The 27408-nt window shown below is 41.5% G+C and overlaps 1 protein-coding gene across 1 annotated transcript in view; it reads right to left on the reverse strand.

The window, feature by feature from the left end:
* C1H3orf20 (chromosome 1 C3orf20 homolog) overlaps positions 1 to 25985 on the reverse strand; it is a 106066-nt gene extending 80081 nt beyond the window's left edge. Inside the window, exons 1-5 of the mRNA XM_047754637.1 lie at positions 25333 to 25985; positions 24485 to 24622; positions 20116 to 20241; positions 9403 to 9532; positions 8334 to 8618 (exon numbers count right to left, since the gene is read on the reverse strand). Coding sequence (XP_047610593.1) covers positions 8334 to 8618; positions 9403 to 9532; positions 20116 to 20241; positions 24485 to 24622; positions 25333 to 25807 — 1154 coding nt within the window. The 5' untranslated portion in view covers positions 25808 to 25985. The remainder of the gene's footprint in view (positions 1 to 8333; positions 8619 to 9402; positions 9533 to 20115; positions 20242 to 24484; positions 24623 to 25332) is intronic.
* Between the last annotated feature and the right edge of the window lie 1423 nt (positions 25986 to 27408).

Consider the following 27408-nt stretch of genomic DNA (forward strand, 5'->3'; position numbering starts at 1 on the left):
AAGCTGGTTCTATGAAAAGACCAACAAAATTGACAAACCCCCACCCAGACTCATCAAGAAAAAAGAGGGCTCAAAGTGATAAAATTAGAAATGAAAAAGGAGAAGTTACAATGGACAACATAGAAATACAAAGGATCATAAGAGACTACGAAAGCAACTAAGATAGACAAACTCGAAGAAACCAACAAATTCTTAGAAAGGTTCAATCTTCCAAGACGAAACCAGGAAGAAATAGAAAAGATGAACAGATCAATCACAAGTACTGAAATTAAAACTTTGATTAAGAAACAAAAGTCCAGGATCAGATGTCTCCCCAGGCAAATTCTATCAAACATACAGAGAAGAGTTAACCCCTATCCTTCCAAAACTCTTCAAAAAAATTGCAGTGGAAGGAACTCCTAAACTCATTCTATGAGGCCACGATTACCCTAATACCAAAGCCAAACAAAGATACCACAAAAAAAGAAAACTACAGGCCAATATCACTGATGAACATAAACGTAAAAATCCTCAACAAAATACCAGCAAACTGAATCCAGCAATACATTAAAAGGATCACACACCATGTGCAAGTGTAATTTATCCCAGAAATTCAAGGATTTTTCAATATCCACAACACACCACACTAACAAAGCAAAGAATAAAAACCACATGATTAAATCAATAGATGCTGAAAAAGCTTTTGAAAAAAATCCAACACCCATTTCTGATAAAAACCTTCCAGGAAGTGGGCACAGAGGGAGCCTACCTCAACATAATAAGGGCCATATATGACAAATCCATAGCTAACATCACTCTCAATAGTAAAAAGCTGAAAGAATTTCTGCTAAGATCAGGAAAAAGACAAAGGATGTCCACTCTCACCATTTTTATACATCATAGTTTTGGAAGTCATAGCCGCAGCAATCAGAGAATAGAAATAAATAAAGGAATCCCAAGTGGAAAAGAAGAAGTAAAACTATCACTGTTTGCAGATGACATGATACTATACATAGAATATCCTAAAGATACTACAACAAAACTGTTAGAGCTCATCAATGAATCTGGCAAAGTTTCAGGATACAAAATTAATACACAGAAATCAACTGTGTTTCTATATACCTACAATGAAAGATCAGAAAAAGAAATTAGGGAAACAATCCCATTTACCATAGCATCAAAAAGAAAAAAATACCTATAAATAACCTACCTAAAGAGACAAAAAGATCTGTACTCTGAAAACTGTAAGACACTGATGAAAGAAATCAAAGATGACACAAACAGATGGAAAGATATATGATGCTCTTGGATTAGAAGAACCAATATTGTCAAAATGACTATACTTCCCAAGACAATCTACAGATTCAATGCAATCCCTAGCAAATTACCAATGACATTTTTCACAGAACTAGAACCAAAAAATTTAAAATTTGTGTGGAAACACAAAAGATCCCAAATAGCCAAAGACATTCTGACAAAGAAAAATGGAGCTGGAGGAATCAGGATCCCTGACTTCAGACTATACTACAAAGCTATAGTCATCAAAACAGTATGGTACTGGCACACAAACAGAAATAAAGATCAATGGAATAGGATAGAAAGCCCAGAAATAAATCCACAGAGTTATGGTCAACTAATCTACAACAAAGGAGGCAAGAATATCCAATGGAGAGAAAGACAGTCTCTTCAAAAAGTGGTTCTGGGAAAACTGTACATGTAAAAGAATGAAATTAGAACACTCCCTAACACAATACACAAAAATAAACTCAAAATAGATTAAAGACCTAACTGCAAGACTGGATAGTATAAAACTCTTAGAGGAGAACATAGGCTAGACACTCTCTGACCTAAACCACAGCAATAGTTTCTCACATCCACCTCCTAGAGTAGTGAAAATTTAAAAAATAAATAAACAATTGGGACCTAATCAAACTTAAAAGTTTTTGCACAGCAAAGGAAACCATAAATAAAATGAAAAGACAACCCACAGAATGAGAGGAAATATCTGCAAATGCAGCAATTGATGAGGGATTAATCTCCAAAATATTCAAACACCTCCTGCAACTCAATATAAAAAAAAAATACAAACAAAAAAATGCACAGGGATCTAAATAGACATTTATCCAAAGAAGATATACAGATGGCCAAAAAACACATGAAAAAATGCTCAGTATCACCAATTATTTGAGAAATGCAAATCATAACTACTATGTGGTTCCACCTTACACCCATCCAGAATGCCCATCATTAAAGTCTACAAACAATAAATGATGGAGAGAGTGCAGAGAAAAGGGAAACCTCTTACACTGTCAGTGGGAATGTAAATTGGTTCACCCACTATGGAAAACAGTATGAAGCTTCCTCAAAAAACTAAAAAATAGAACTACCATATAATCCAGCAATCCTACTCCAGGCATCTATCCAGAGGAAAATATAATTTGAAAAGATAAATGCACCCTAATGTTCATTGCAATACTATTTACAGTAGCCAAGACATGGAAGCAACCTAAATGTCCATCAACAGAGGAATGGAAAAAGAAGATGTGGTACATATATACAATGGAATATTACTTAGTCATAAAAAAGAATGAAATAATGCCATTTGTAGCAACATGGATGGACCTAGAGATTAACATACTAAGTGAAGTTAGACAATGAAAGACAGACATCATATGATACTACTTTTATACAGAATCTAAAAAAGGGATACAAATGAACTTATTTGCAGAACATAAACAGACTCACAGACTTTGAAAACAAACTTATGGTTGCCAAAGGGGACAGGTGGCAGGGGCAGTGCAGGATGGACAGGGGGTTTGGCATTGGCATATGCATACTGAGGTATATGGAATGATTGCTCTATGGAGACCTGCTGTATGGCACAGAGAACTCTACCCAATATTATGTGATAATCTACACAGAAAAGAATTTGAAAGAGAATGGATGTGTGTACATGTATAACTGAATCACTTTGTTGTATAGCAGAAATCAATACAACATTGTAAATCAACTACAATAAAACTTTTAAAAATGGAAGAAAAGAATGATTACAATCTTTTAAAAAATGGATCAGAGATCTAAATGTTTAAGAGCTATAACTACAAAACTCTTCGAAGAAAATATCGGAGTAAGCAATAGTTTCTTAGATAAGAAACCCAAAGGAGTTCCTGCTGTATTGCAATGGATTCAGAATCTTACTGCAGCAGCTTGGGCCACTGCATAAGCACAGTTTCAATCCCCAACCTGGTGCAGTGGGTTAAAGGATCCAGTGTTGCCAAGGCTGTGGTGTAGGTTGCAGCTATGGTTTGGATTCAATCCCTGGCCCAGGAATTCCATATTCTATGTGGGCAGTCAAGGAAGGAAGGAAGGAACCCAAAGCATAAGGAACAAAAGAAAAAACAGAAAAATTGAACTTCATCAAAATTCATTTTTTTATTATTATAATTTTTTGCTTTTTGGGGCCACACCTATGGCATATGGAGGTTCCCAGGCTAGGGGTCAAATGAGAGCTGTAGCCACTGACCTATGCCACAGCAATGTCAGATCCAAGCCATATCTGCAACCTACACATAGCTCACAGCAATGTTGGATCCTTAACCCACAGAGTGAGGCCAGGGATCAAATCTGCATCCTCGTGGATGCTAGTCAGATTTGTTTCTGCTGAGCCGCAATGGAAACTCCAACTTCATTAAAATTTAAAACTTCTATACATCAACGGATATGTATGAAAAGATAGAGTATAGGGAAAAAAACTGCAAATCATATATCTGATAAAGGCCTAATATCCACAATACATAAAGAACTTTTAAAACTTAACAAGAAAAGGACAATCAAAAATGGGCAAAGGAGAAGTTCCCACTGGTTTTGTGGAAATGAATCCAACTAGCATCCATGAGGATGTGGGTTGGATCCCTGACCTTGCTCAGTGGGTCAGGGATCCGGCATTGCTGTCAGCTGTGGTGTAGGTTGCAGACGTGGCTTGGATCCTGCATTGCTGTGGTGGTGGTGAAGGCCGGCAGCTGTAGCTCCAACTCAACCCCTACTCTGGGCACTTCCATATGCCGCGGATATGGCCCTAAAAAGCCAAAAAAAAAAAAAATGGGCAAAGGACTTGAATACACATTTCTACAAGGAGGATATACAAAGAAGACACATGAAGATGCTCCTAATCATTAGCTATTAGGGAAATGGAAGTCAAACCTTGACAACATATCACCTGGAATACAATGACTGAAATTTAAAAATTGAAAAATATCAAGCATAGTCAATGTGGAGAAATAACAACACTCACCAAATGCTGATGGGAATGTAAAACATTTTGGAGGTTCATCAATAAGTTAAACATAGAATTATCATATGACTCAGTAATTCCACTCCTAGGTATGGACTCAAGTGAAATGAAAACAGTGTGCAAATAAAAACTTCTATAAGAATGTTCATAGCAGTATTATTCACACCAGCCAAATTCTGGAAACAATCTAATGTTCATAAATGAAAGAATGGATGTTAAAAAGTGGTATATCCATACAATAGAACATTAGTCAGTCACCAAAAGGAAGGAAATTCTGACGCATGCTACAACATGTACGAATCTTGAAAACATTATGTCAAATGAAAAAAGCCAGGCACAAAAAGCCACATGTTTTAAGATTCCATTTGTATAAGACGTCCAGAATAGGCAAATCCACGAAGACAGAAAATAGATTGGTGGTTGCCAGGGCTGGGGATGGGCGAAATGAGGAGTGACCAATTAATGGGTGTTGGGTTTTCTTTTGAGGTGCAAAAATGATTCAGAACTCAACAGAGGTGTTGGCTGCACAACACTGAGAATGTACTAAATGCCACAGAATTGTATACATTAAAAGGATTGCCTTTATGTGGTGTAAATTTCATCCCAATCAAAGAAACAAAAGGAATGAAGTACTGATGCAACTACAGCAAGGAAGAACCTGAAAGCACTGTGCTTGGTGAGAGAAGCCACACAAACAGCCACATAATGTGTGATTCCACTTATTTGAAGTAACTGGAAGAGGCAAATGCATAGACACAGAATGCAGGTAAGCAGCTGCCAGGGGCTGTGGGGAGGGGAAATGGTGTATGACTACTCAGTAAGCACAGGGTTGGGAGTTCCTGTTGTGGCTCAGCAGAAACTAATCTGACTAGCATCCGTGAGGATGCAGGTTCTATCCCTGGCCTTGCTCAGTGGGTTAAGGATCTGGTGTTGCCATGACCTGTGATGTGGGTCCCAGATGCAGCTTGGATCTGGCGTTGCTGTGGCTGTGGCATAGGCCAGCAGCTACAGCTCAGTTTCCACCCCTAGCCTGGGAACCTCCATATGCCGAGGGTGTGGCCCTAAAAAGACAAAAAAAAAAAAATAAGGTACAGAGTTTCCTTTTAGGGTGATGAAAAAGTGCTGGAAACCAGATAGAGGTAATGGTTGTACAATACTGAAAATGTACTAAATGCCACAGAATTGTACAATTCAAAATGCTTAAAATGGTAAATGTCATGTGCATTTTACCATATTAAAAAAATGTACACCAGACACAGCAGTTCTGAGTGCTCAATGAATCCCAAAAGAACAGTGCTGAGCACAGCACTGGGTACATGGGAACTATGGTTTGTTTTTAATGTGATGAGTTTGTATCTTTGTATGAAAAAAGGCCTCAAAGGAAGTTTGACAAGAGACCCAGTGACTGAGGTGAGAGATTCAAGGAGATGCTGATGGCAGAAATGGAAGGAATGCCAGGATGGTTCTGGGGTCTGACAGGACAAGGCAAACCTGCCAGGGCCTGGAGCTTTGGCATTCCAAGGGCAGACACATCACTTCTACCCATTTCTACCTGAGAGCTTTGCCCAGCAATCTCCATGAAGACAGAATTGGCTGCTGAGTCCAGGGTTCTGCGGGAGCCATGAGGGAGGGAAGGGTCTCCCAAACATTTTCTCTACTCCAGAGGGATCCAATAGCTGAACATGTGTTTTGGCCATTTGAACACAGTAACACAGATTCTGTACTTCAAGATCACTTGTCCAATGTCTTTATCTTATAATGGAGAGAAGTGAGGCCTAGAGAGATGCAGTGACTTGTTCAGTGTCACCAAGAAGAACTGGGCTCAGAACCCAGGCCTCTTGGGACTCTAAAAGCAGAAGTACATCAATGGCCAGGATGTGAAGATCCTTGGGGTCTGAGTCAGGCACACCAGCATCGATGGCCTGTAGGTCTGGGGTGGTCCCAGCAAGGGGCCCTCAGGATTTGGAGGCTGGTGAAAGTGCATCCTAGTGGGCTGGGCTGCTACATCCCGCTTCCTTGACCTAGTCCATCCCCCTCTGGTCCTGCCGACAGCAACCTAATTCACAGATGCACTTCCCCACCTCAGAAGGATGATCATTCAATGCAGTGTAGACTCAGAAAAGGGGGAGTGGTGCTCATGAGCCCTGTGAGCAGTAGCTGCCTCAGAAGGAGGGTGGTGAGTTCAATACACAGGGTGCACTGGAGACAGGGCTGAGCAGAGGGTAATGCTCATTCATGGTCAGAGAAACAATAGGACTCCTTTGACAGGCACTGCAATTCCCAGTTCAGTGGAGAAGAGGCCAAAGGAAGCAAGGGAGCGTATTGCCTTAACATAGCCTGTTGAGACAGCGCAGAAAACCACCCTATCCCTCAAAGGTAGGGGACACTGACTGCCTAGTGGTTTTATTAGTAAAATGAGGTCTCCTTCTAGCACCCCTATCCTGCTTTCTGCCGGAGGAAATAATCCTGAAAAGGATTGCTAGAAATAGGGCCCTCAATGGAGGTGAGAAGGCCCTGAGCCCAGGCCTGGCTCTGCCACCAAATTCCTTTGTGGCATTGGGTGAGTCACCCTGCTGGGTCTCAGTTTCCCTGTTCTTATGATGAAGGGACAGAAATGAATAGCCTCTTTGCATCTTGTCCAACTCAGACTGCAGAGCCTGGAATAAGCTCTCTGCTTTCTCTGGCCTCAGAGCCTTAGTGCCAAGTGGATTGTGGGTCTGGGGTCTGGACTAGCTCTAGAAGATGATGGGGAGTGGGCGATAGGACCTCTGTAAAGAGCACAGTAGTCTGAGGTGGCTTCCTGATCCACCACCAGCATTCTCCAAAGGGAGCCCTCTCTTTCACTGACACCACCCAAATTCATACTCCTTTCCCTCAGTTTAGAAGAAAGCAATCAAATTAAAGTTGCTCCCTCTATGGTTAAAAATGGTACATTCGTTCCTTTAATCCACTTCATATAGCACCCGATAAACATCTGTGAATAAAGAAAGCAATCTGGGAGTTCCCATCATGGTGCAGTGGAAACAATCCGACTAGGAACCATGAGGCTGCGGGTTCGATCTCTGGCCTCGCTCAGTGGGTTAAGGATCCGGTGTTGCTGTGAGCTGTGGTATAGGTTGCAGATGTGGCTCAGATCCCAAGTTTCTGTGGCTATGGCATAGGCCGGCAGCAACAGCTCCAATTGACCCCTAGCCTGGGAACCTCCATATGAACATGGGTGCGTCACTAAAAGGACAAAAGACAAAAAAAAAGACAAAAAAAGATAAGAAAGCAATCTGAATCCATTCAGTTTAAAATATACATAACCCTCAGCCTCTACCTTTCAAAGAGGATTTGCATATTAGAAATCTTAGTTTTCCAAAATCTAGAGTTCTGAAATTCAGGTCCATAGATAAGCTTTGGAGGTCTGCTGATGCCCTGCAATCACAGGAAATGTTTTACATGCATGTGTATCAGTGCATATTTCTATAACTTCTGCCAGATTCTTGAAGAGGAAATGTGTCCCCCTGTACCACTTGCATACCCCTAGATAGGCACCTAGCTGCTCACGTGCTCACGAACAGAGATAGGCCTCAGCTGCAGAGCAAGCCAGGCACACACCAGGTGGGGTAACTGGGGCGTAGGTTAAACTCCAAATACATGGACCTTTGGGGTGAAGTATGCGAGAACCATAGGACTCACCCACTAATCCAGGGACAAAAGGATGAAGAGCCCCCCAGCAGTGAGGGTCTCCTACCTTCTCACATCTAGAGATGAACTGTTCTGTGTCTCTAACCTCTTCTCACCCGGGAAAGCCTCGAAGGCAGAGACTGCTGCTGCACCCCCAATGTGGCACCTGCTCACAGACAGCCCATTTGGTATGTTCTGGTTCATGGGGACTGAACTTGAGGCTTAACTCTGAGTATCCTTCCTCTGCCCTAGACAAACTTAATACCCTGGAAGAGCTATCACCAGGATTCTCTGATCAATTGAGAGGCCAAGTAAATATTCTGGCTTTTTCACGTCCTGGAGTTCTCTGGGCTGAGTTACTGGGGAGAAAGAGCAGCACCAAATAAAAGGATACTAAACGAAGGAGGACCCATCATAGAAGGTGTAATGCAACTTGATGGACTTCTTGGGTCCCTTCCACTCCTGAGAATGCCGGCCCAAGTGAAGGTGGTGGGCAGGAGGCTGGTGAGGGGTAGGAGTGGAAGTCTGAGCCACTGGGGGGTGAGGGGGGTGGGAGCTCAGGGTCTGAGCATCCCCTTTTATGGTTGGCATTAGATGAGAGGGCATCTTTGCCTTGTAGTTGCGTAAGATCATGGGGTAGAAGATATTCCTCCCTTTCCACGAGACCCTTTCAGCATCTCTGCAGGGAAGAGAGACCAGCATATTTTCTAGCCACTCAGCTCTCACTCACCAGGAAGGCTCTCTACAGCTCCCCTCTAGCTCCCAAGAGTCCCATCCCCTTCCTGTCCCCACTCCAACCCCTCCTCCTACAGGCAGTGCTTTTAGGAAGAACTAGGAAGGTCCTCATACCACTCCCAGGCAAGCCCTTGCCTGATCTCCAACTTTTGTGCTGGTGTGGCTTAGATGTGACTACGTTTGAAGTCCTTTATGGCCCATGGTCCAGACCTTGGAGAAATGCAGACTCATATGCCAGGACTAGTGGGACCCACAAAATCATAAATATCATTTATCACCTATGTCAATGTTTTTTGTTTGAGAGGTGTTTCTTTTTTCCTAGGAGAACATTTGACAAATTATGGTAAGAAACAAACATTCTTAACCTTAAGGTTGTTTAAACTGTAAGAAGCCCCATGAAGAGGGGTCTCACTGGTAAAGATGCAAAGAGCACTGCTCTGGAGTCAGGCCTTCTGAGCTTGGGAGCTCAAGCAGTGCTTTATGGTGTACTCAGAGTATCTCTGTTTCCTGATCTTCGAAATGGGCATAAACCCGACTTCCTCAGGTTTGACAAGATTTCAAAGGACTGAAAAGGACTGTGAGCGGGGAAGGCCTGGGGCCATCAGCATGAGGCATGGCCATCACCCTGTCACTGTCGTGGGGGCACTGGGTAGCTGACAGGTCCATCAATCTCCCTTCACACACACTCTCCTCCCTTCCCACTTCCCCTCAACCACCAAGGTGCTCACATGAGGCGACACATCTCCTGCAGCTTCTCCCGAGCTTCAGGGCAGGGGTCGCTGAACTCTACAACATCAGAGGCGGAGGTCTCCCCTCCTCTCGGCGAGGATGTCATGACCACCTCTTCTAAATTCTTGCCTGTAGTTGGGTATGAAGAGGTTAGTAAGGGGTTTTAGAAAACAGTTTCTCAAGAAGTCATGTTCACCCCGGGCAGGGAGGCAGGGGGCAGTGGGCAGGAGAACAGCATCCCTTGAGAGTCAAAATAATTGGGGGAATCATTCCAGGGATTGGAAACCCCAGCAGGTCACTTATAAAACTGAGACATCACTCTGTGAGTCAATGGAGTGTGTGCCAAGAGTGATGAATCCAGCCACGTTTCCCCCAAGGGTGGCCTGGTTCTGGGCAGGGGGAGCATACACTTGACTGCCGTGGACCCTGAAGGGATTCCCTTTTGATATATCTGATTAAAGACAAAGAGTCTCAATTCTGTCTCATTTGACTTCAACATTTCTCTGATGTTGGCTTATCTCAGCCTCAGCAGAGGGCAGAGTGTATTGACTGAGAAGTGGAATGCGATTAGCAACTTAATTATTTTTAGGAAGTTGATTAGAAGAGATTTATCCAATACATTGCTAAGAGAATCAGTGGGCAGAGTTCCAACTTAATTTTAAGAGTCTGGTTCAGTGGTATTAAATACTTTCACCTTGCTGCACAAACATTATCACGATCTATTCCCATAACTCTTTCCATCTTGTAAAATTGAAACTGTAGTGATCATTCCCCCATTCTCCCCTCCCCACAGTCCCTGGTAACTGCCAATCTACTGTCTTTAAGGTTTTGAATACTCTAAGTACCTTGTATAAATGGAATCATACAGTATTTGTTTTTTGTTTTTTGCTATTTTAGGCCTGCACCCATGGAATATGGAGGTTCCTAGGCTAGGGGTCGAATTGCAGCCATAGCCGCCAGCCTACACCACAGCCATAGCAATGCCAGATCCACGTCACATCTGTGACCTACACCACGGCTCATGGCCACACTGGATCCTTAACTCACTGAGGCAGGGATTGAAGTAGTGTCCTCATGGATCCTAGTGGGGTTCATTAACCACTGTGCCACGAAGGGAACTCTGGTATTTGTATTTCTGTGAATGGCTTATTTCATGTAGCATAAATGTCCTCAAAGTTCACCCACATTATAACATACTGTAGAATTCACTTCCTTTTTAAGGCTGAATAATATTCCATAATATGTACAGACCACATTTTCTTTATCCATCACTATTGATGGACACAAGTTGCATCCATGTTTTACATACTGTGAATAATGCTGCTATGAACATGTGTGCAAATAGCTCTTTGAGGCCCTGCTTTCTCTTCTTTGGGGTAAATGCCCAGAAGTGAAATTACTGGAGCACATGGTAATTCTATGTTTAATTTTTAAGGAACTGCCATACTGTTTTCCACAGTAAACACAGCTGTTCCATTTTACACTCCCACCAATGCTACACAAGGGTTGCAATATCTTTGCCAATACTTGTTTTTTTGTCTTTTTTTTTAATAGTAATCATCCTACTGAGAGTGAAGTAGTATCTCACTGTAATTTTGATTTCCATTTCCCCAGTGGTTAGTGATGTTGAACATCTTTTCATATTTTTATTGGCCATCTGTGTATCTTCTTTGGAGAAATGACTATTCAAGTCCTTTGTCCATTTTCAAATTAGGTTGTATTTTGTCCTTGAAAGACAAAATTAAAAATTTTTTTCATGAAGTACAATTTGTCTATTTTTTCTTTCTTGGCCTATGCCTTTGGTATCATATCCATGAAATCAATGCAAAATCCAATGTCATGACCCTTTTGTCCTATGTTATCTTCAAAGGGTTTTATTGTTTCATGTCTTACATTTAAGTCATTTTGACTTATTTATATATGGTGTTAGGTAAGGATTCAACTTCATTCTTTTGCTTGTGAATATGCAGTTTTCCTAGTACCATTTGTTGAGAAGACACTGAATGGTCTTGAAATCTTGTCAAAAGTCATTTGATCATGTATGGAAAGATTTATTTCTAGGCTCTTTCTATTCTATTGGTCTCAGTGTCACTTTACTAATACCACAGTTTTGATTACCATAACTTTGTAGTAAGTTTTAAAATCAAGAAATGTGAGTCTTACAGTTTTGTTGTTCAAGATTTTTTTTTTTTGGCTATTTGGGGGTTCCCTTTAGATTCCTTATGAATTTTAGGATGAGTTTTTCTTTCTTCAAAAAATGTCATTGGGATTTTGATAGCAACTGCATTGAATCTTAGACCATTTTGGGTTATACTAACATTTTAACAATATTAAATCTCCCAATTCATGAACATGGAATCTGCTTCCACTTATTTATGTCTTTCATTTCTTACACCAATGTTTTGTAGTTTTCATTGTATGAGTCTTTCACCCCTTTGGTTAATTTCTAGGTGTTTTATTCTTTTTGCTACTATTGGAAGTGAAATTGTTTTCATAATTTCCTTTTCAGATTTTTCACTGTTCATGTATAGAAATGCAACTGATTTTTGTGTCTGATTTTGTAGGCTGCTAATTTGATGAATTCATTTATTAGTTCTAATAGTTTCTCTTGTGTAGAATAGTTAGGATTTTCTTCATGTAAGATTGCATCATCTGCAAACAGATAATTTTAATTCTTTCTTTCAAATTTGGATGTCTTTCACTTATTTTCCCTGCCTAATTACTCTGGTTGAAATTTCCTGCAATATGTTGAAGAGAAGTGGTAAAAGCAGGCATCCTTGCTTGTTTCCAGTCTTAAAAGAAAAGCTTTCAATCTTTCACCATTGAATATGATGTTCACTGCAGGGTTTTCTTATGTGGCTTTTATTTTATGAAAGTTAGTTTCCTTCTATTCCTAACTTGTTCAGTGTTTCATCATGAAAGAAAGTTGAGTTTTGTCCAATGCTTCCACTGCATCAACTGAGCGGATCACGTTCTGTTAATACAGTGAATTACACTAACTGAGTTTTATATGTTGAACCATGCTTGCATTCCAGGAGTAAATCCCATTTGGTGTCTTGTTATATAATCCTTTTAATATGCTGCTGATTTCTGTTTGCTAATATTTTGTTAAGAATCAATGTCCATTGGGTATATCAATCTGTAGATTTCTTTAGTTCTTTGACTCTGGTATCAGGGCAATGTAGCCTCATAGAATGAGCTGAAAAGTACTCCATCTTCAATTTTTTAGAAAAATTTTTAGAATGACTGGTGTTAGTTCTTTAAATGTCTGGTAGAATTCAACAATGAAGTTATCAGGGATTTTCTTTGTTAGGAGAATTTTTTTTTTTTTTTTTGCCTCATTAGATCTGTACCTGTAGCATATGGAGGTTCCCAGGCCAGGGGTCAAATTAGAGCTGTAGCCACAGGCCTACACAACAGCCACAGCAATGTGGGATCGAGCCATGTCTGTGACCTACACCACAGTTCACGGCAATGCTGGATCCTTAACCCACTGAGCAAGGCCAGGGATTGAACCTGCGTCCTCAAGGATACTAGTCAGATTCATTTGTCTGAGCCACGACGGGAACTCCAGGAGAGTGTTTTTAATTATTGATTCAATCTCTTTGGTTTTCAAAGGTCCGTTCAAATTTTCTGTTCATGATTTAATCTAAGCATGTATTGTGTTTTAGGAATGTGTCCATTTCGTGTAGATTATCCAATTGGTTGGCATGCAATTGTACATAGTACTCTTTGATAATCCTTTTTAGAATCAGCAGTAGTGTTCCACTGTCAATTCTGATTTTAGCAGCTTGAATTTGTTTTCTTTCTTCCTTCCTTCCTTCATTTCTTAGTCCATTTAGCTAAAGATTTGTCAATTGTGCTGACCTTTTCAAAGAATCAATCTTTGGTCTTACTGATTTTATCTGGTGTTTTTCTACTATTTAGTTTATTTTTGCTCTAATCTTTATTCTTTCCTTCCTTCTCTAGCTTTGGGTTTAGTTATTTTTCTTTTTCTAGCTCCTTAAGTTGTAAAGTTAGATTGTTTACTTGAGATCTTTCTTGCCTTTTAATTTAAGCATATATAGCTATAAATTTCCCCTTTAGCACTGCTTCCATTATATCCCATAAGTTTTGTTATGTCTTCATTTTCTTTTTTTTTTTTTTCAGGCTGCACCTGTGGCAAATGGAAGTTCCCAGGCTAGGGGTCAAATTGGAGCTGCAGCTGCTGGTCTGTGCCCCAGCCAAAGCAACACCAGATCTGAGCCGAGTCTGCAACCTATACCACAGCTCACAGCAACGTCATATCCTTAACCTACTGAGCAAGGCCAGGGATTGAACCTACATCCTCATGGATACTAGTTGGGTTTGTAACCCATTGAGCCACAATGGGAACCCCCACTTTCACTTTTTAAATTAAAATATAGTTGATTTACAGTGTTTTGTCAATTTCTGCTGTATGGTATAGGGACCCTGTCATGCATATATATATATACACATATTCTTTTTCTCGTACTATCTTCTATCATGTTATATTCCAAGAGACTGGATAAAGTTCCCTGTGCTGTACAGAAGGACCCCATTGCTTATCCATTCTAAATGTAATAGTTTGCATCCACTACCCCCAAACTCCCTGTCCATTCTACTCCCCCACCTTGGCAACCACAAGTCTGTTCTCTACGTCTGTGAATCTGTTTCTGTTTTGTAGATAGGTTCATATGTTCTATTTTATTTATTTATTTGTCTTTTTAGGGCCACCCATTGTATATGGAAGTTCTCAGGCAAGGGGGTTAAATCATAGCTGCAGCTGCCAGCCTATGCCAAGCCACAGCAATGCCAGTTCCAAGCCACATCTGCAACCTACACCACAATGCCGGATTCTTTAACCCACTGAGCAAGGCCAAGGAATGAACCCACATCCTCAAGGATACTGGTCAGAATTTTAACCTGCTGAGCTACAACAGGAACTCCTTGTGCCCTATTTCAGATTCTACATATAAGTGATATCATATGATATTTGTCTTTCTCTTTTTTACCTAATTTGCTTAGTATAATAATCTCTAGTTATACCTACATTGCTGCAAATGGCATTATTCATTCTTTTTCTTTTTGTCTTTTTAGGGCCGCACCTGTGGCATATGGAAGTTCCCAGGCTAGGGGTTGAAACAGAGCTGTAGCTGCCAGCCTACATCACAGCCATGGCAACTTGGGATCTGAGGCACATCTGCAACCTACACCACAGCTCATGGTAATGCCAGATCCTTAACCCACTGAGCAAGGCCAGGGATCAAACCTGCATCCTCATTGATACTAGTCAGGTTTGTTACTATTGAGCCACAACAGGAACTCCATTATTTCATTCTTTTTTATGGCTGAGTAGTATTCCATTGTATATATGTACCATATCTTCTTAATCCATTCATCTGTCGATGGGCATTTAGATTGTTTCCCTGTCTTGCTATTGTGAATAGTGCTGCAATGAATACAGAGTAAACTATAGTTTTGTCCAGATATATGCCCAGGAGTGGGATTGCTGAATCATAGGGTAGTTCTATATTTAGTTTTCTGAGGAACCTCCCTCATATTTGTCCAATGCTATTTTCTAGTTCCCCGTGAATTTTTTCTTTGACCCAATGGTTGTTTAAGCACATGTTAATTTCCACAATTCTGTGAATTTTTCATTTTTCCTTCTGTTACTGCTTTCTAACTTCATCTCATTGCGACTGGGGGAAATACTTTATATGACATCTATCTCTTTTAATCTATTGAGACTTAACTTGTGGCCTAACATATGACTTATCCTAGAAAATATCCATTCCACATGCACTTAAGAAGAATAAGCATTCTATTTTTATTGTTTTGCTTGTGTTCTGCACATGTCTGTTAGTTCTAGTTGATTTATTGTGTTGTTTGTGTCTTTATATAATTCCTTCTCTCTGGTGTTCTATTCATTTTTGTGAATGGGTTAGTGATGTCTCCAACTACTATTGTATGACTGTCTATATCTGTTCTTCAATCTGTCAGTTTTTGCTTGGTATATTTTGATGGTCTGTCATGAGGTATATAAATGTTTATAACTGTCATATATTCTTTTATTGGCCCTGCCTTTAGCATGTGGAAGTTCCTGGGCCGGGGATCGAACCTATGCCACAATGACCTGAGCTACTGCAGTGAAAACATCAGATCTTAACCCACTGAGCCACACAGAAACTCCTGTCATATCTTCTTGCTGTACTGAAACGTTCATTAACATAGAATGTTCCTCTGTCTCTTATTAGCTTTTCTGATTTAAAGCATATTTTATCTAGTATTAGTATAGCCACATCTACTCTCTTTTGGTTTCTGCTGGCATGGAATATCTTCTTCCATATTCTAATATTCAAACCCACTTTTGTCTTTGGATCACAAGTGCGTCTCTTATACACAGCCTATAGTTGGATCATGAGTTTCTATCCATTCTGCCAATTTCTGTCTTTTGACTGCAAAATTTAATCCATTTACATATAAAGAATTATTGATACAAAGGGACTCACTTCTGTCATTGTGGTTTTTTATTTTCTATATGCCTCATTATAGATTTTTGTTCTTCACATCTGTACAATGTCTTCATTTGTGTTTAGCTGCCCTTTTTGTAGTGAAATTTTAAAATTTCTCTCATTTCTTTTTTCTTTTGTGGTGGCCCTGCAGCACATGGGTTCCCAGGCCAGAGATCAGATCCAAGCAACAGTTTCAATCTACACTGCAGCTGCAACAACACCAGAACCTTAACCCACTATGCTAGGCCAAGGATTGAACCGGCATCCCAGCACTCCAGAGTCACTGCCAATCCCATTGCATCACAGCGGGAACTCCTCTCACTTCTTTTTCTGTAATACTGCATAATTATTTTATGATTACCATGAGGATTACATTTAACATCCTAAAGTTATAACACTCTTATTTGAATTTTACTAGCTTAACTTCAATAACACAAAAAAACTCTCCTCCTTTACAGCTTTATCCCCACCACTTTCAGTTGTTCATGTCATAAAATTACATCTTTTTATACTGTGTGCCCCCAAACATAAATTAGCAATTATTGGAGTTCCCGCTGTGGTGCAGCAGAAACAATTCTGACTAGTATCCACAGGATGTGGGTTTAATCCCTGGCCTCACTCAGTGGGTCAGGGATCCAGCATTGCCATGAGCTGTGGTGTAAGTCGAAGATGCAGCTCAGATCCCATGTTGCTGTGGCCATGGCATAGGCTGGTAGCTGTAGCTCTGATTCCTAGCCTGGGGACCTCCATAGGCTGCAGATATGGCCCTAAAAAGAAAAAAAAAATTACTTAAAATGCATTAATCTTTCAAGTTATGTAGAAAATAAGATGTGCAGTTACAAACTAAACAGTAATTCTGACTTTTATACTAATAATTTTTTCTTTATATTTGTCTCCTAAATAATGTAGAAAAACAAAAAGTGTGGTTACAAACCACTGTTACAGTAATACTAGCTTTTATGATTTCTCATGTATTATCTTTATTTACTTCAAAGTACTGTCTAGTATCCTTTCATTTTACCTTGCGGGAATCCCGTGAGCATTTCCTGCAGTACAGATTTAGTGGTCATTAACTCCCTCAGGTTTTGTTTATCTGGAATGTCTTAACGTCTCCCTTATTTTGAAGGCCAGTTTTATTAGATTCAGGATTCTTAGCTGACAAGTTTTTTTATCCGACCATTTTAAATGTATTGGCTCTGTGCCTTATATCCTCCAAATTCTGATGAGAAACTTATTGATGAGCTTATTGAGATTCCTTGTATGTGAAGATTCACCTCTTTTGCTACTTTCAAGATTCTGTCTTTTGAAAGTTTGATAATAATGTGTCTTGGTGTGGGTTTCTTTGAGCTCATCTTTCTGGGAGTCTGTTGAGCTTCTCTGATGTTTATATTCATGTCTTTTATCAAATTTGGGAAATTTTTAGCCATTATTTCTTTAAATATTTTCTCTGCCTCTCCCTCTCTCTTCCTCTTCTGGGACTCCCACATGCATAAGCCATTTGATAGTGTCCACAGGTCCCCAGGTTCTGTTCATTTTTCTTCAATATTTTCTCTTCCTGTTCTTCAGATTCAATAATTTCCATTGTCCTGTCTTTGAGTTTATTGATTCTTGCTTCTGCCTGCTCCAATCTGTGGATAGTAATGTTTTGTGTTTCAGTTATTCTCACAGCTGTCCCCCACTGCAAGTATTAGGTGGCATGAGGATGTGGTATATAAAATCGGGGAGGTAGTCTTCCATATGGTTGAATTTCCAGAAGCATCTATTCAGGTTCTGACTGCTTCTGAGCCTCTGCTGCCTACCTGGCTGGAGCCACATGCTCTCCCTTGACAGATGGAGGCTCAACTTCACATTGGTTTCAAAACATAAAATGTGGTTTTAGGCCAGGAGTATTTCTTAGGCTCCTACTGATTCCTGAAGGTTTCAGAGTGGAGTCTTCCTCACTGTTGGCCAATCATTGGAGGTTGTGGCTGGTGCTTGTAGACCATCTCTGGTATATGCCACGTTGACTGCTCCTGGATCCTTTCCCTAACGCCTCCTGTCAGCAGACCAGAGACTTGACCCTGAGGCCCAGCCACCTTCTAGATCATCTTCTGCCCTGAGCATCCATTTCTGGCACTTCCCTAGTTATTTTGAGTCCCTGAGTGTGACAACCAGGAATCACTGTTGACAGACTTCTCTCAGTTATTTTCTTGTAAAGCTGGACTACTCTTCAGAAATGGCTGGAGTAGGTCCAACTCCTGGAGCTTGACTGGTCCAAGTCTGAATGGCCCTAGAACTGCAAGAGGGACTAGCGGGCAAGATGTGACAGCACATGTGCATCACTTAGCAGAAATCCCAACTCAAAGTGACTTAAAAGCACAATGATTCTACAATATGTTCTTCAAGCTAGGGTACGTCAGACTGAAAGTGAGTGAAATTAATAATTACGCCAGGACAGGAGTTCCCGTCGTGGTGCAGTGGTTAACGAATCCGACTAGGAACCATGAGGTTGCGGGTTCGGTCCCTGCCCTTGCTCAGTGGGTTAACGATCCGGTGTTGCCATGAGCTGTGGTGTAGGTTGCAGACGCGGCTCGGATCCCGCGTTGCTGTGGCTCTGGCGTAGGCTGGTGGCTACAGCTCCAATTCGACCCCTATCCTGGGAACCTCCATATGCTGTGGGAGTGGCCCAAAGAAATAGCAAAAAAAAAAAAAAGAAAAAAAAATTATGCCAGGACAAAAGCATAAACTGGGATTTTCCTGGGCAAGCCAGGACACAGAGTTACTTATAAACTATTAGGGAAGTCTAACCACCCATCCTAGCATGCATGTGTGAGAATAATTCCTAAACGTCAGGAACCTATAAGAAATGCAGCATTATTGAACACATCCTAGTGAGAGTGATGCAACATCATGAAGTGATCCCATCCTCTGGTGGCAGAGGAAAACAGCCACATAGACAGAGAGGCCAAGAGATATATGTAACTTTTGTTTGCAATGGTCTTACTCAAGGCATCACCCTTGAGGTCATTAAGAAGGAAAAAATCATAAACTCACTGGGTGTCCTGAGGATACTTTTTTTCCCCTCACAGTGACCACATTGATTTAGGGCCAGCTCAGGACTGGATACAATAAGCCAGGAGCATATAATGTGGGATGTTGGAAGTGATACTCAAAGTGTGAGAAAATGCACCAACAGAGATTAAGGAATACAGGGAACAAGGCCAAGGATGTCAGCTCCATCAGGGAAGGTGTTCTTTGTTTCAGAGTCCACATGTACACTCCCAGCATTCAGAACAGTGACTGACAACTAGCAACTGTTCAATAAGCATTTGTTCACTGTCTGAAAGGCTACAAGGTCAACTTGATATGAAGAGAGAGGCCTTGAGGAAGGCAAATCCCATAGCCATTTGGGGTGGGCTCGGGAATAAAATCCAAGCTTCTCAACTTCTAGCTTACTTCCAGCATCTGTAGGGATCACTAGACAGTCTTTGAGCATCCAAACCTTACATGCAACCTCCCACCACTGCTTTGTGAATGCAGTCCCTCCCTAACCCCACCACACTGCCATCATAGCCTGGGGGACTTGGAAGTTCCACAAGGCCTTCTCTGTTCTCTTCAGTCCCAACTCATCTTTTCTCCAAACTTCCGGTTGTGCAACCACGGCTATACTGTTCTGACTCACCTTCCTCCTGCCTTTCCCTTAAGCCTTTCCCTCTGTGGTGTGGCTTCTGCAATGGAAGAGGACTGCACTCTATCTCTCTTTTTTCTGCCCACAGAAACTGATCCAGTTGGGGATACATGGTTAGTTGTGGTATCCAAACACCTCTGTTCAGTTACTGGTTCCCCCCATTTGCTGGGTGAGTATGGATAACACAGGTCCCTCTCAGAGCAGAGGGGTGAGTGTAGGATAACATCATAGAAGGTGAAAGATGTGGGTTTGGTAGGGATGTTTCCCCAGGTGAGGGGAACCACTGTAACAGAAATGGAGGTGTTAAACATTCAAATGATGAGACTATGGTAGAGTGACTAGGCTGAGATATGTCATCTTATGGGGAAGAATGTGTCAGTACCTGCTGGGGCTCCAGCCAGGGCAACTACAGATCCTTCCTATCAGAAAACCAAAGCAAACCATCTCATCAACTTGTGTAGAAGATCTATACCCCTCCCCACCCCATCTCCACCACCAAAGATAGGACAAAAGGTCTTGCTGGGAATCACTGTTACCTGTTTTTTTCTTGATTTCCCTCCTGCTTGAGAGGGAAAAGCTCAGACAACCAGTAGAAGACTCGTAGACAAGCTGGTAGGGTGAGTTCACTCCCACGGCTGAGATGTTCGTGGAGGACTCTGGAATGGAACAAAGGGGAATTCTGCTTTAAATTTTAATTTACTTTTTAACCAAAATGATAATGACGGACTTTTTGTTCTAGTCATAAGGTAGACCAGATATTCTAAAGCGCTCTATTGCTATAAAATCACCAGATTCTGGGGAAAAAGACCTTTTTTTTTTTTTTTTTCTGGCCATGCACGCAGCATTCAGAAGTTCAGGGGTCAGGGACTGAACCCACACCAAAGCAGCGACCTAAGACACCACAGTGACAACCTTGGATCCTTAACCCACCGAGCCACAAAGGACCTCTGAAAAAGACTTTTTAATGCTGGAGAAGCCTCAGAGTAATTAAGGGAAATCTTTAAATTTCCCCTCTACAAGGTCCTTCCCCACCCCAGTATCTCTCAAAAATGAAATGACACCAGAGCAGAGAGGAGAAAGCAGGCACAAAAGGTGTCATTATCCTAAGGGTAAATGCAGATATAACTGATGCTCTTGATCAAGAAAATAAACACTGGGCCAGCTAGAAGAAAACTTAAGAGTAATCTGTTTCCCCTTAACCAAACCAGAGAAATCAGAAGGTTCTTCAACAACAGATCAGTCTCTTGCAGAATCACACTGTCTTATCTGACCACTTAAAAATTAAAAATTTTGGGGTTACCATCATGGCACAGTGGAAACAAGTCCGACTAGGAACCATGAGGTTGTGGGTTCTATCCCTGGCCTCGCTCAGTGGGTCAAGGATCCAGCATTGTCGTGAACTGTGGTGTAGGTCGCAAACACAGCTCGGATCTGGCGTTGCTGTGACTGTGGTGTAAACCAGCGGCTACAGCTCCGACTGGACCCCTAGCCTGGGAACCTCCATATGCCGTGGGTGCAGCCCTAAAAAGACCAAAAAAAAAAAAAAGAATTAAAAATTTTACGGTGATATAAATGAACTTAGAGTTTATTAGGATATTCCTCAGAGAACTCATAGTCCCTGTATATACCTTTTTACAGTGTTAAATGTTCACAACTGTTGTGGGTTTTATAACAAAACAGCCTCATTTTTAAGAAATGGTTTAAATAAATTAATTAATTAACTTATTCATAAAAAAGAAACAGGCTCTCAGACATAGAAAATAAACTTATGGTTACCAAAGGGGAAAGGGAGAGTGAAGGGATAAATTAGTTATCTGGGATTAACACTTACTCATTGCTATACATATAAAATAGATAAACAACAAAGACCTACTGGGTAGCATAGGGAACTATACTCATTATCTTGTAATAACCTATACTGGAAAAGAAGCTGAAAAAGAATATATACATATTTGAATCACTTTGCTGTACACCTGAGACAATGTAAATCAACTATACTTCAATTTAAAAATTACACTAAAAATTTTTTAAAAGAAAATTTAGCACCCCTTCATTCATGGAAAAACTTGATCACTCTTCCATAAACTTCATCAAATCATGTGCTTATTCTTCCCCCAAATATGGTCATTTCACTGGTTGGGCATGAAGTTGTTATGAAATGTTAAGCAATTTATCATTGCCTATTCAAATTCATAAAGAAAATGGCAAATCTGATCTCATAAGTGGACAAAAACTATACCCACAGACTGCACACTGGATGATGCAAACGCACAACCAGATTCCCTAGTGCTCCAAAGGCTGAAGTTAAGACCAAAAGAAAAGAATTAATAATAGCCAAGGCTGGGAAAGATGGAATAAAACCAGTCAACCCTGCTGGTACAGAGAACATTCATCGAGAAAGCAATATTTAGCAAGAACTGAGACACTCTGTCAAATAATCCCTCTCCTAGGAGATTAATCTTAATAACCAATGCAAGAGTGACAAGAGACAATGTGCATAAAGTTGCCTATTCCAATGCACATTATACTATTAACAAAAACCCTAGAAACCTAAGCATTTGGTTAAGTATGGAACATGAGCATGAGAAGGAGTCTACACCCATTCAAAATGGCAGTTATTAAATGTATATAGCTACATTGGAAAACATTGTTCAATAAGGGAAAAAGAAACAGAAAATTTGCAGTATTCTTAGAAAATATGTAGACAGAGAAAGAGGGGGGTTGAAGGGGTCACAAAGGGAACTGAAAAAGTGAAAAAGTTATTATATAAAGATGGCAAGATTATCTGCTTTCTTTTGTTGTTTTGTTTAATAATATTGCCATCAACTAAAAATTAAGGAGTAATCTCTCTTCCCTTTTTTTTCCTGACAAGCCAGGACTAGTAGGTACTGAACAGGAGAAAAGGCAAGAAGTACTCTTATTACTAAGGAAACACTACCTTAGCAAAGGGTATATTCTGGTTACAGCTTTCAAGGAAACTACTCCAGACTCAGTTATTGTTTGGGTCTATCTCAGCAGTTACTTGATTCAGAAGAGCAAAATTCATGCAAAACAGATCAACAAGAATTTGAACCTTCTTGTTAAAGCCCTGGGAGAGCTATCTAATTCAAGTCCTTCTAGGATGGATGCATTTCTGAAAGAAATGGATCACTCTCTCATTTATACTTTGTGACTGAGATTTTCTTTTCAAAGTCTAGGCTCATTTAAAGAGAGAAGCATCAGGAACAGATATGCCGATAAGTAAGAGAGATTTACTGGGGTGTGTGTGTGTGATGGAGAGGCTTGCTCTGTGCTCTGCTGATGCAGCAGAACCAGCAAATTGGACAGGCTCTCTGCAACTTCTTATCCACTAGGTTAACAACCCACGAAGGCTATGGAAAGCCACTGCATCACAGGTGAAAGCCTGTTGATTCTGCAAAATGCTTAACACCTTTCCAAGGTAAGGGAACATAACATTGAGGTAGGAGAGCACCATGTGCAAGCCTGAGGGTAGGCGGTTGGACCAGGGCTACCAGGACCCCTCCCATGGTCTGGCCTGCCCACACAACAGACCATTTGGCAGCTATCTCTCAAGGAGGTGGAGCTCCAAGCCCTACAGGCAGTGCAGGATGCAAAACTCCATGCCTGCTGATAACTCCCTGCATAGTTAGAGGACAATAGAGGACCCATGTTATCAGGGCACAGCTTACCCTGGACAAAACAGGCAGAGTACATTCCCTTAAAACAGAGACCCCTATTTCACAGTAAACAGTGGGGGGATACTTGACTGGTATTAATCTTGGAAAAGGAAACCAATGTTTATCAAAATAACCTTCTCTATCTTGTATTTAACAAAATTTCACTGATTTTTGTAAGCACATGCTAATATTTATTTATTTATTTATTTATTTATTTATTTGGCTGAGCCTGCAACATGTGAAAGTTCTCAGGCCAGGGACTGAACCCAAACCACAGCTGTAAAAACATCAAATCCTTATCCACCAGGGAACTCTTTTTTTGGTTTATGTGTTTTGTAATTCTTATAAGAAATAAAAATGGCTTGATTTGTTTCGGGTAGTGTGATTTCCTTTTTTCCTAAGTGGTTGTATGACAGCAATAGAACATGAGTCCATTCATACTTGCCTTTTGCAAAAATATCGGCCATTTTTATTTTTAACCCTTTGATTACCAAATCATCCTTTGTCCATGGAGTTGTCACCCTAGACGACTCTTCTGTTCTTCGTAGTTAACTTGTTCTACTACTCCCTGTTGTTCATCAGTGGCTCTGCGTGGGCACCCAGCAGCTGTCAACATTACTTTCACTAACTTCATGAAATCCCACATTTTCCCTGAGCTTTGCAATTTCACTATGTAATTTATTCGCACTGTATAAATACACATATATATGTATATTATTAGATATTCAACCTCTGAGTGTCAAGGAAAGTCTGCCATTCATTCAGAGGACAGGGAGAGATGCAAAATGGGATGGATACTATAGGTGAGGACAAACGGTTAGGGGATATATATTTTTTTATGCTTCCCTATGAAACCTCCTCACAATGAGGACTTTTAGGCATTCAAAATGAATACCTGTATATGTACCAGGCTTAAGAGATTCAGCAGTACAGATACAACTGAACCACTGTGTCTTTCAGATTCCAGGGTGTTATCCTCCCGCCTCTGCAAAGATCACTTCTTCTAGCTCTCTATTATTCCCTTTCAGCTTTAGTGCTTACACTCTCTATCATGTACCTACCATAAGCAAGCTATTATTATATTAAACCAAATGTGTCCTACTATAACTTTTTTTTTGCTTGACATTTTTTTGAATTTATCTATGTTATCTATATGCTTTAGTGCTTGATTCATCTCCACTTCTCATTATGTTCCATCGTCTAAACAGACTGTAGTACGCACCTTTCCCCATCTGTCCACCACCACAGCCACTTTTCCTGACGGTGCCAATCAGGCAGTCAAAAGCCATCTCCTTGGCGCTGAGGTGCAGGAGCTGGCTGGCCTCTACAAAGCGCCTTGTAATGTCCAGGGGGTTGACACCTATAAAAGGAATCATCAAAGGCAACTAATTTTCCTCTGGCATGGGCTACTGCTTCTAGAAAAGGACTTCCATAAACGGCCAGGGAAATATGGGGGAGTGAAGCCTTATCCCCAGGGTGAGCAAGTGGGAGGGGTTCCTAGGGAAAAGGCCTTGAGCTCCCAGAATCTGTCAGTGGCACTTTACCTTCCTCTCTTCCTACCCATAGGCTTGGGGATTGATGCTGTTGGTATTTAAAATAAGGCAGCATCCAGAAGTCTCCATTGCTGATGCAGCTTATGTCCCTGATCTTGGATGACACTCTTGTTATGGACAGACCCAGATTTGACTCTTCCTGGTTCTAGCTGCTTGGCTCTGTCATGCTACCCACCAACAGGCCCTCCTCCTTGGTGCTGCTCTCTCTGCCTCTGCATCATTTCTACAAACTCCACCCTTCAATGCCTCTGACTTCACACCATTCTCCATGGCCAACTTCTCAATCTGGGCTTGGCAAAGCTGGTGGAATGTGAGGACCAAGTGGAGAACAGAGAGGGATGGTTGCAGGAAGGAGTCCATTTGCAAAGCATACGTTTGGCTGCCACCTTGTCACAGAACATCCTCAACACTTGTCTGGAGTGGGTGTGGTGGACACACACATGCATTCCCACACCAGATGCTTCAGGGCCCAGGGAAAATGAGTAAGAAGCTGGTAAGCCAGCCTTGGTAGACTTACCAGATATGGACTCCAACATGGCCTTCATCTTCAGGGCGAGGAGCTCAGTCAGCAGGTGAATAGACTGCCGCTGGAACCTCTGCAGGGTCTCCTGGCTGGAGAGCTCCTGGTGGCCATGTTGGGGAGGGTGCATAGGGAACTTGGCTGGCCCAGTAGAGGCGGACATCATCGGCAGCAGGGGTGCTGGTGGGGGTGGCTTCTTTTGGACGGGGGCCGGCACAGGGGCAGGTTCCATGAGCACCTCAGGCGGGGCTCCAATGCTGATCTCCAGGCCCAGGATATCAGATGGGGTAGGGATCAGGGGGTCGGTGATCAGCTCTTCCCAAGAGAACTCAAAGATGTTTCTGATGCCCTTGGGTACAGAAATGCCTGCATTCCGGCAAACAAGGAGCAGCCTGGAGATGCGGGCCAGCAGCTTGGGGGCCTTGGCAGTGTACTGCTGGTACAGCTCTTGGTTACTCTTGATGTCATTCATGTTCCTCAGGCTAGCATAACGCTAGGTAATACTGTCCATCTCGGACAAGAAGCACCTTCAGCTGTAAGGGGCACAGCACCCTGAGAAAGGGCCCAAGTTCCTCCCTAACGTGAAGCCTTGGGGACAGACGGGATGGAAATGCTGAGATGACCCTTACAGGTCATTGAGACAGTGCATCCTATCTGCAAGGACAGAGAAATAATTGGTCACTCTCCCCACAGGAGAGCAAAGGGACATCCCGCCCCAACCTTCCCAGAGACGTGTCAGTGGCGATGTTAGCAAATCGCTCTAGGAGAAGCCTGAGGATGAGCAGGTCCCTGAAATGGTTCCAGGGACAGTCAGAGTAACTAGGTACCACTGGAGGGACTCCAAGCTGCAGGAAGGGAAAGGATGAGGAAGGGAACAGGCGCCACCTCACCTTTTGTAGTCAGGGATCCAAGGCTAGAAGATCTGCTTCTCTCTCAATAAAAACCTGCAGAAACAAAAAGATGTTTCATTGGTTCTCCCTGGAGGAAGATAATATGGAAGCTCCTAGTTGCTGTGTAAGGATGACCTGGATTCAACAAGTACATCTTGGGGCAGAGAGGAAAGAATGAGGAGGATGAACTTTCTTAATTCAATAACTAATATCATTTACTGCATCCTATCAAATCTAATCTAGAACTTGATACAGTTTATTGTAAGATGCACCAAGTTATAAAAAGAAAAAAAAATCAGTGCAAGATGCCATTAACTGTAGGACCTATAAACATTTCAGGGTGGTTAAAATGGGGGAAATGTGTACCTCAAAATTGATGAATTAGAATAAATATTTTCCCGCTTTAATAGAATTTCTTGAGGGCTCTGAGTATTCATCAAGGGGATACACGTGGCAGTGATATGAGCAGACACTATTAGATGCTACAGTAGTTTTTATCCTGATGTACTTCTAAGTCGTATTTTATTTTTATCTTCTTAATTTATACCTATACAGACCAGTGTGAAGAACAATCTGATGAGCACAAAAACAGCTAAGAAAAAAAAACCATAAATAGACTTCCAGGGTTCTATAATCAGATCTGAAAGTTTCATCCATCTGATCAAAATGGACCCCCATAAGGACATTCTTTGGTAATATATCAATATAAGCTATGATGACAAAAATGTAAAGGCACTTCTTGATCTTATGCTATATACAAGTGACTTAATTCCTGAGGGGCTTTGTGAGAGTACGAGCCACTGTAAAGGTCACTCAAGAATCCAGAACACAAAGGAACGATTGCTCTAAAGGAAGCTGAAAGCAGAGTGGGGTAAGGTCCCCCATCACCTTTGCCAGCATTTCCACAGATGGGCCAGATGTCCATTGTCTGATTTAAATGGACCCAAGCAGCACACTAGTGATATCGGCCTTCAGGGCAGAGGAGGGCTGCTGGCCAGTGCCCTCTGACAACTATCTTCCATGCTAACACCCACTCCCCACCACGTCCTCAGTCCTATTCTCCGGCCAGACAGTCTTTATTCTTTCATTCATCAAGCAGTGACCTCTGAAGCCATCCCAAGTTTGCCATTCCAGAATCTCACCTCTGGTGCATATCCTCAGCGTTTACAGAGTAAACCATGGC

Source organism: Phacochoerus africanus, chromosome 1, assembly GCF_016906955.1.
Source record: "Phacochoerus africanus isolate WHEZ1 chromosome 1, ROS_Pafr_v1, whole genome shotgun sequence".
NCBI lineage: Eukaryota > Metazoa > Chordata > Mammalia > Artiodactyla > Suidae > Phacochoerus > Phacochoerus africanus.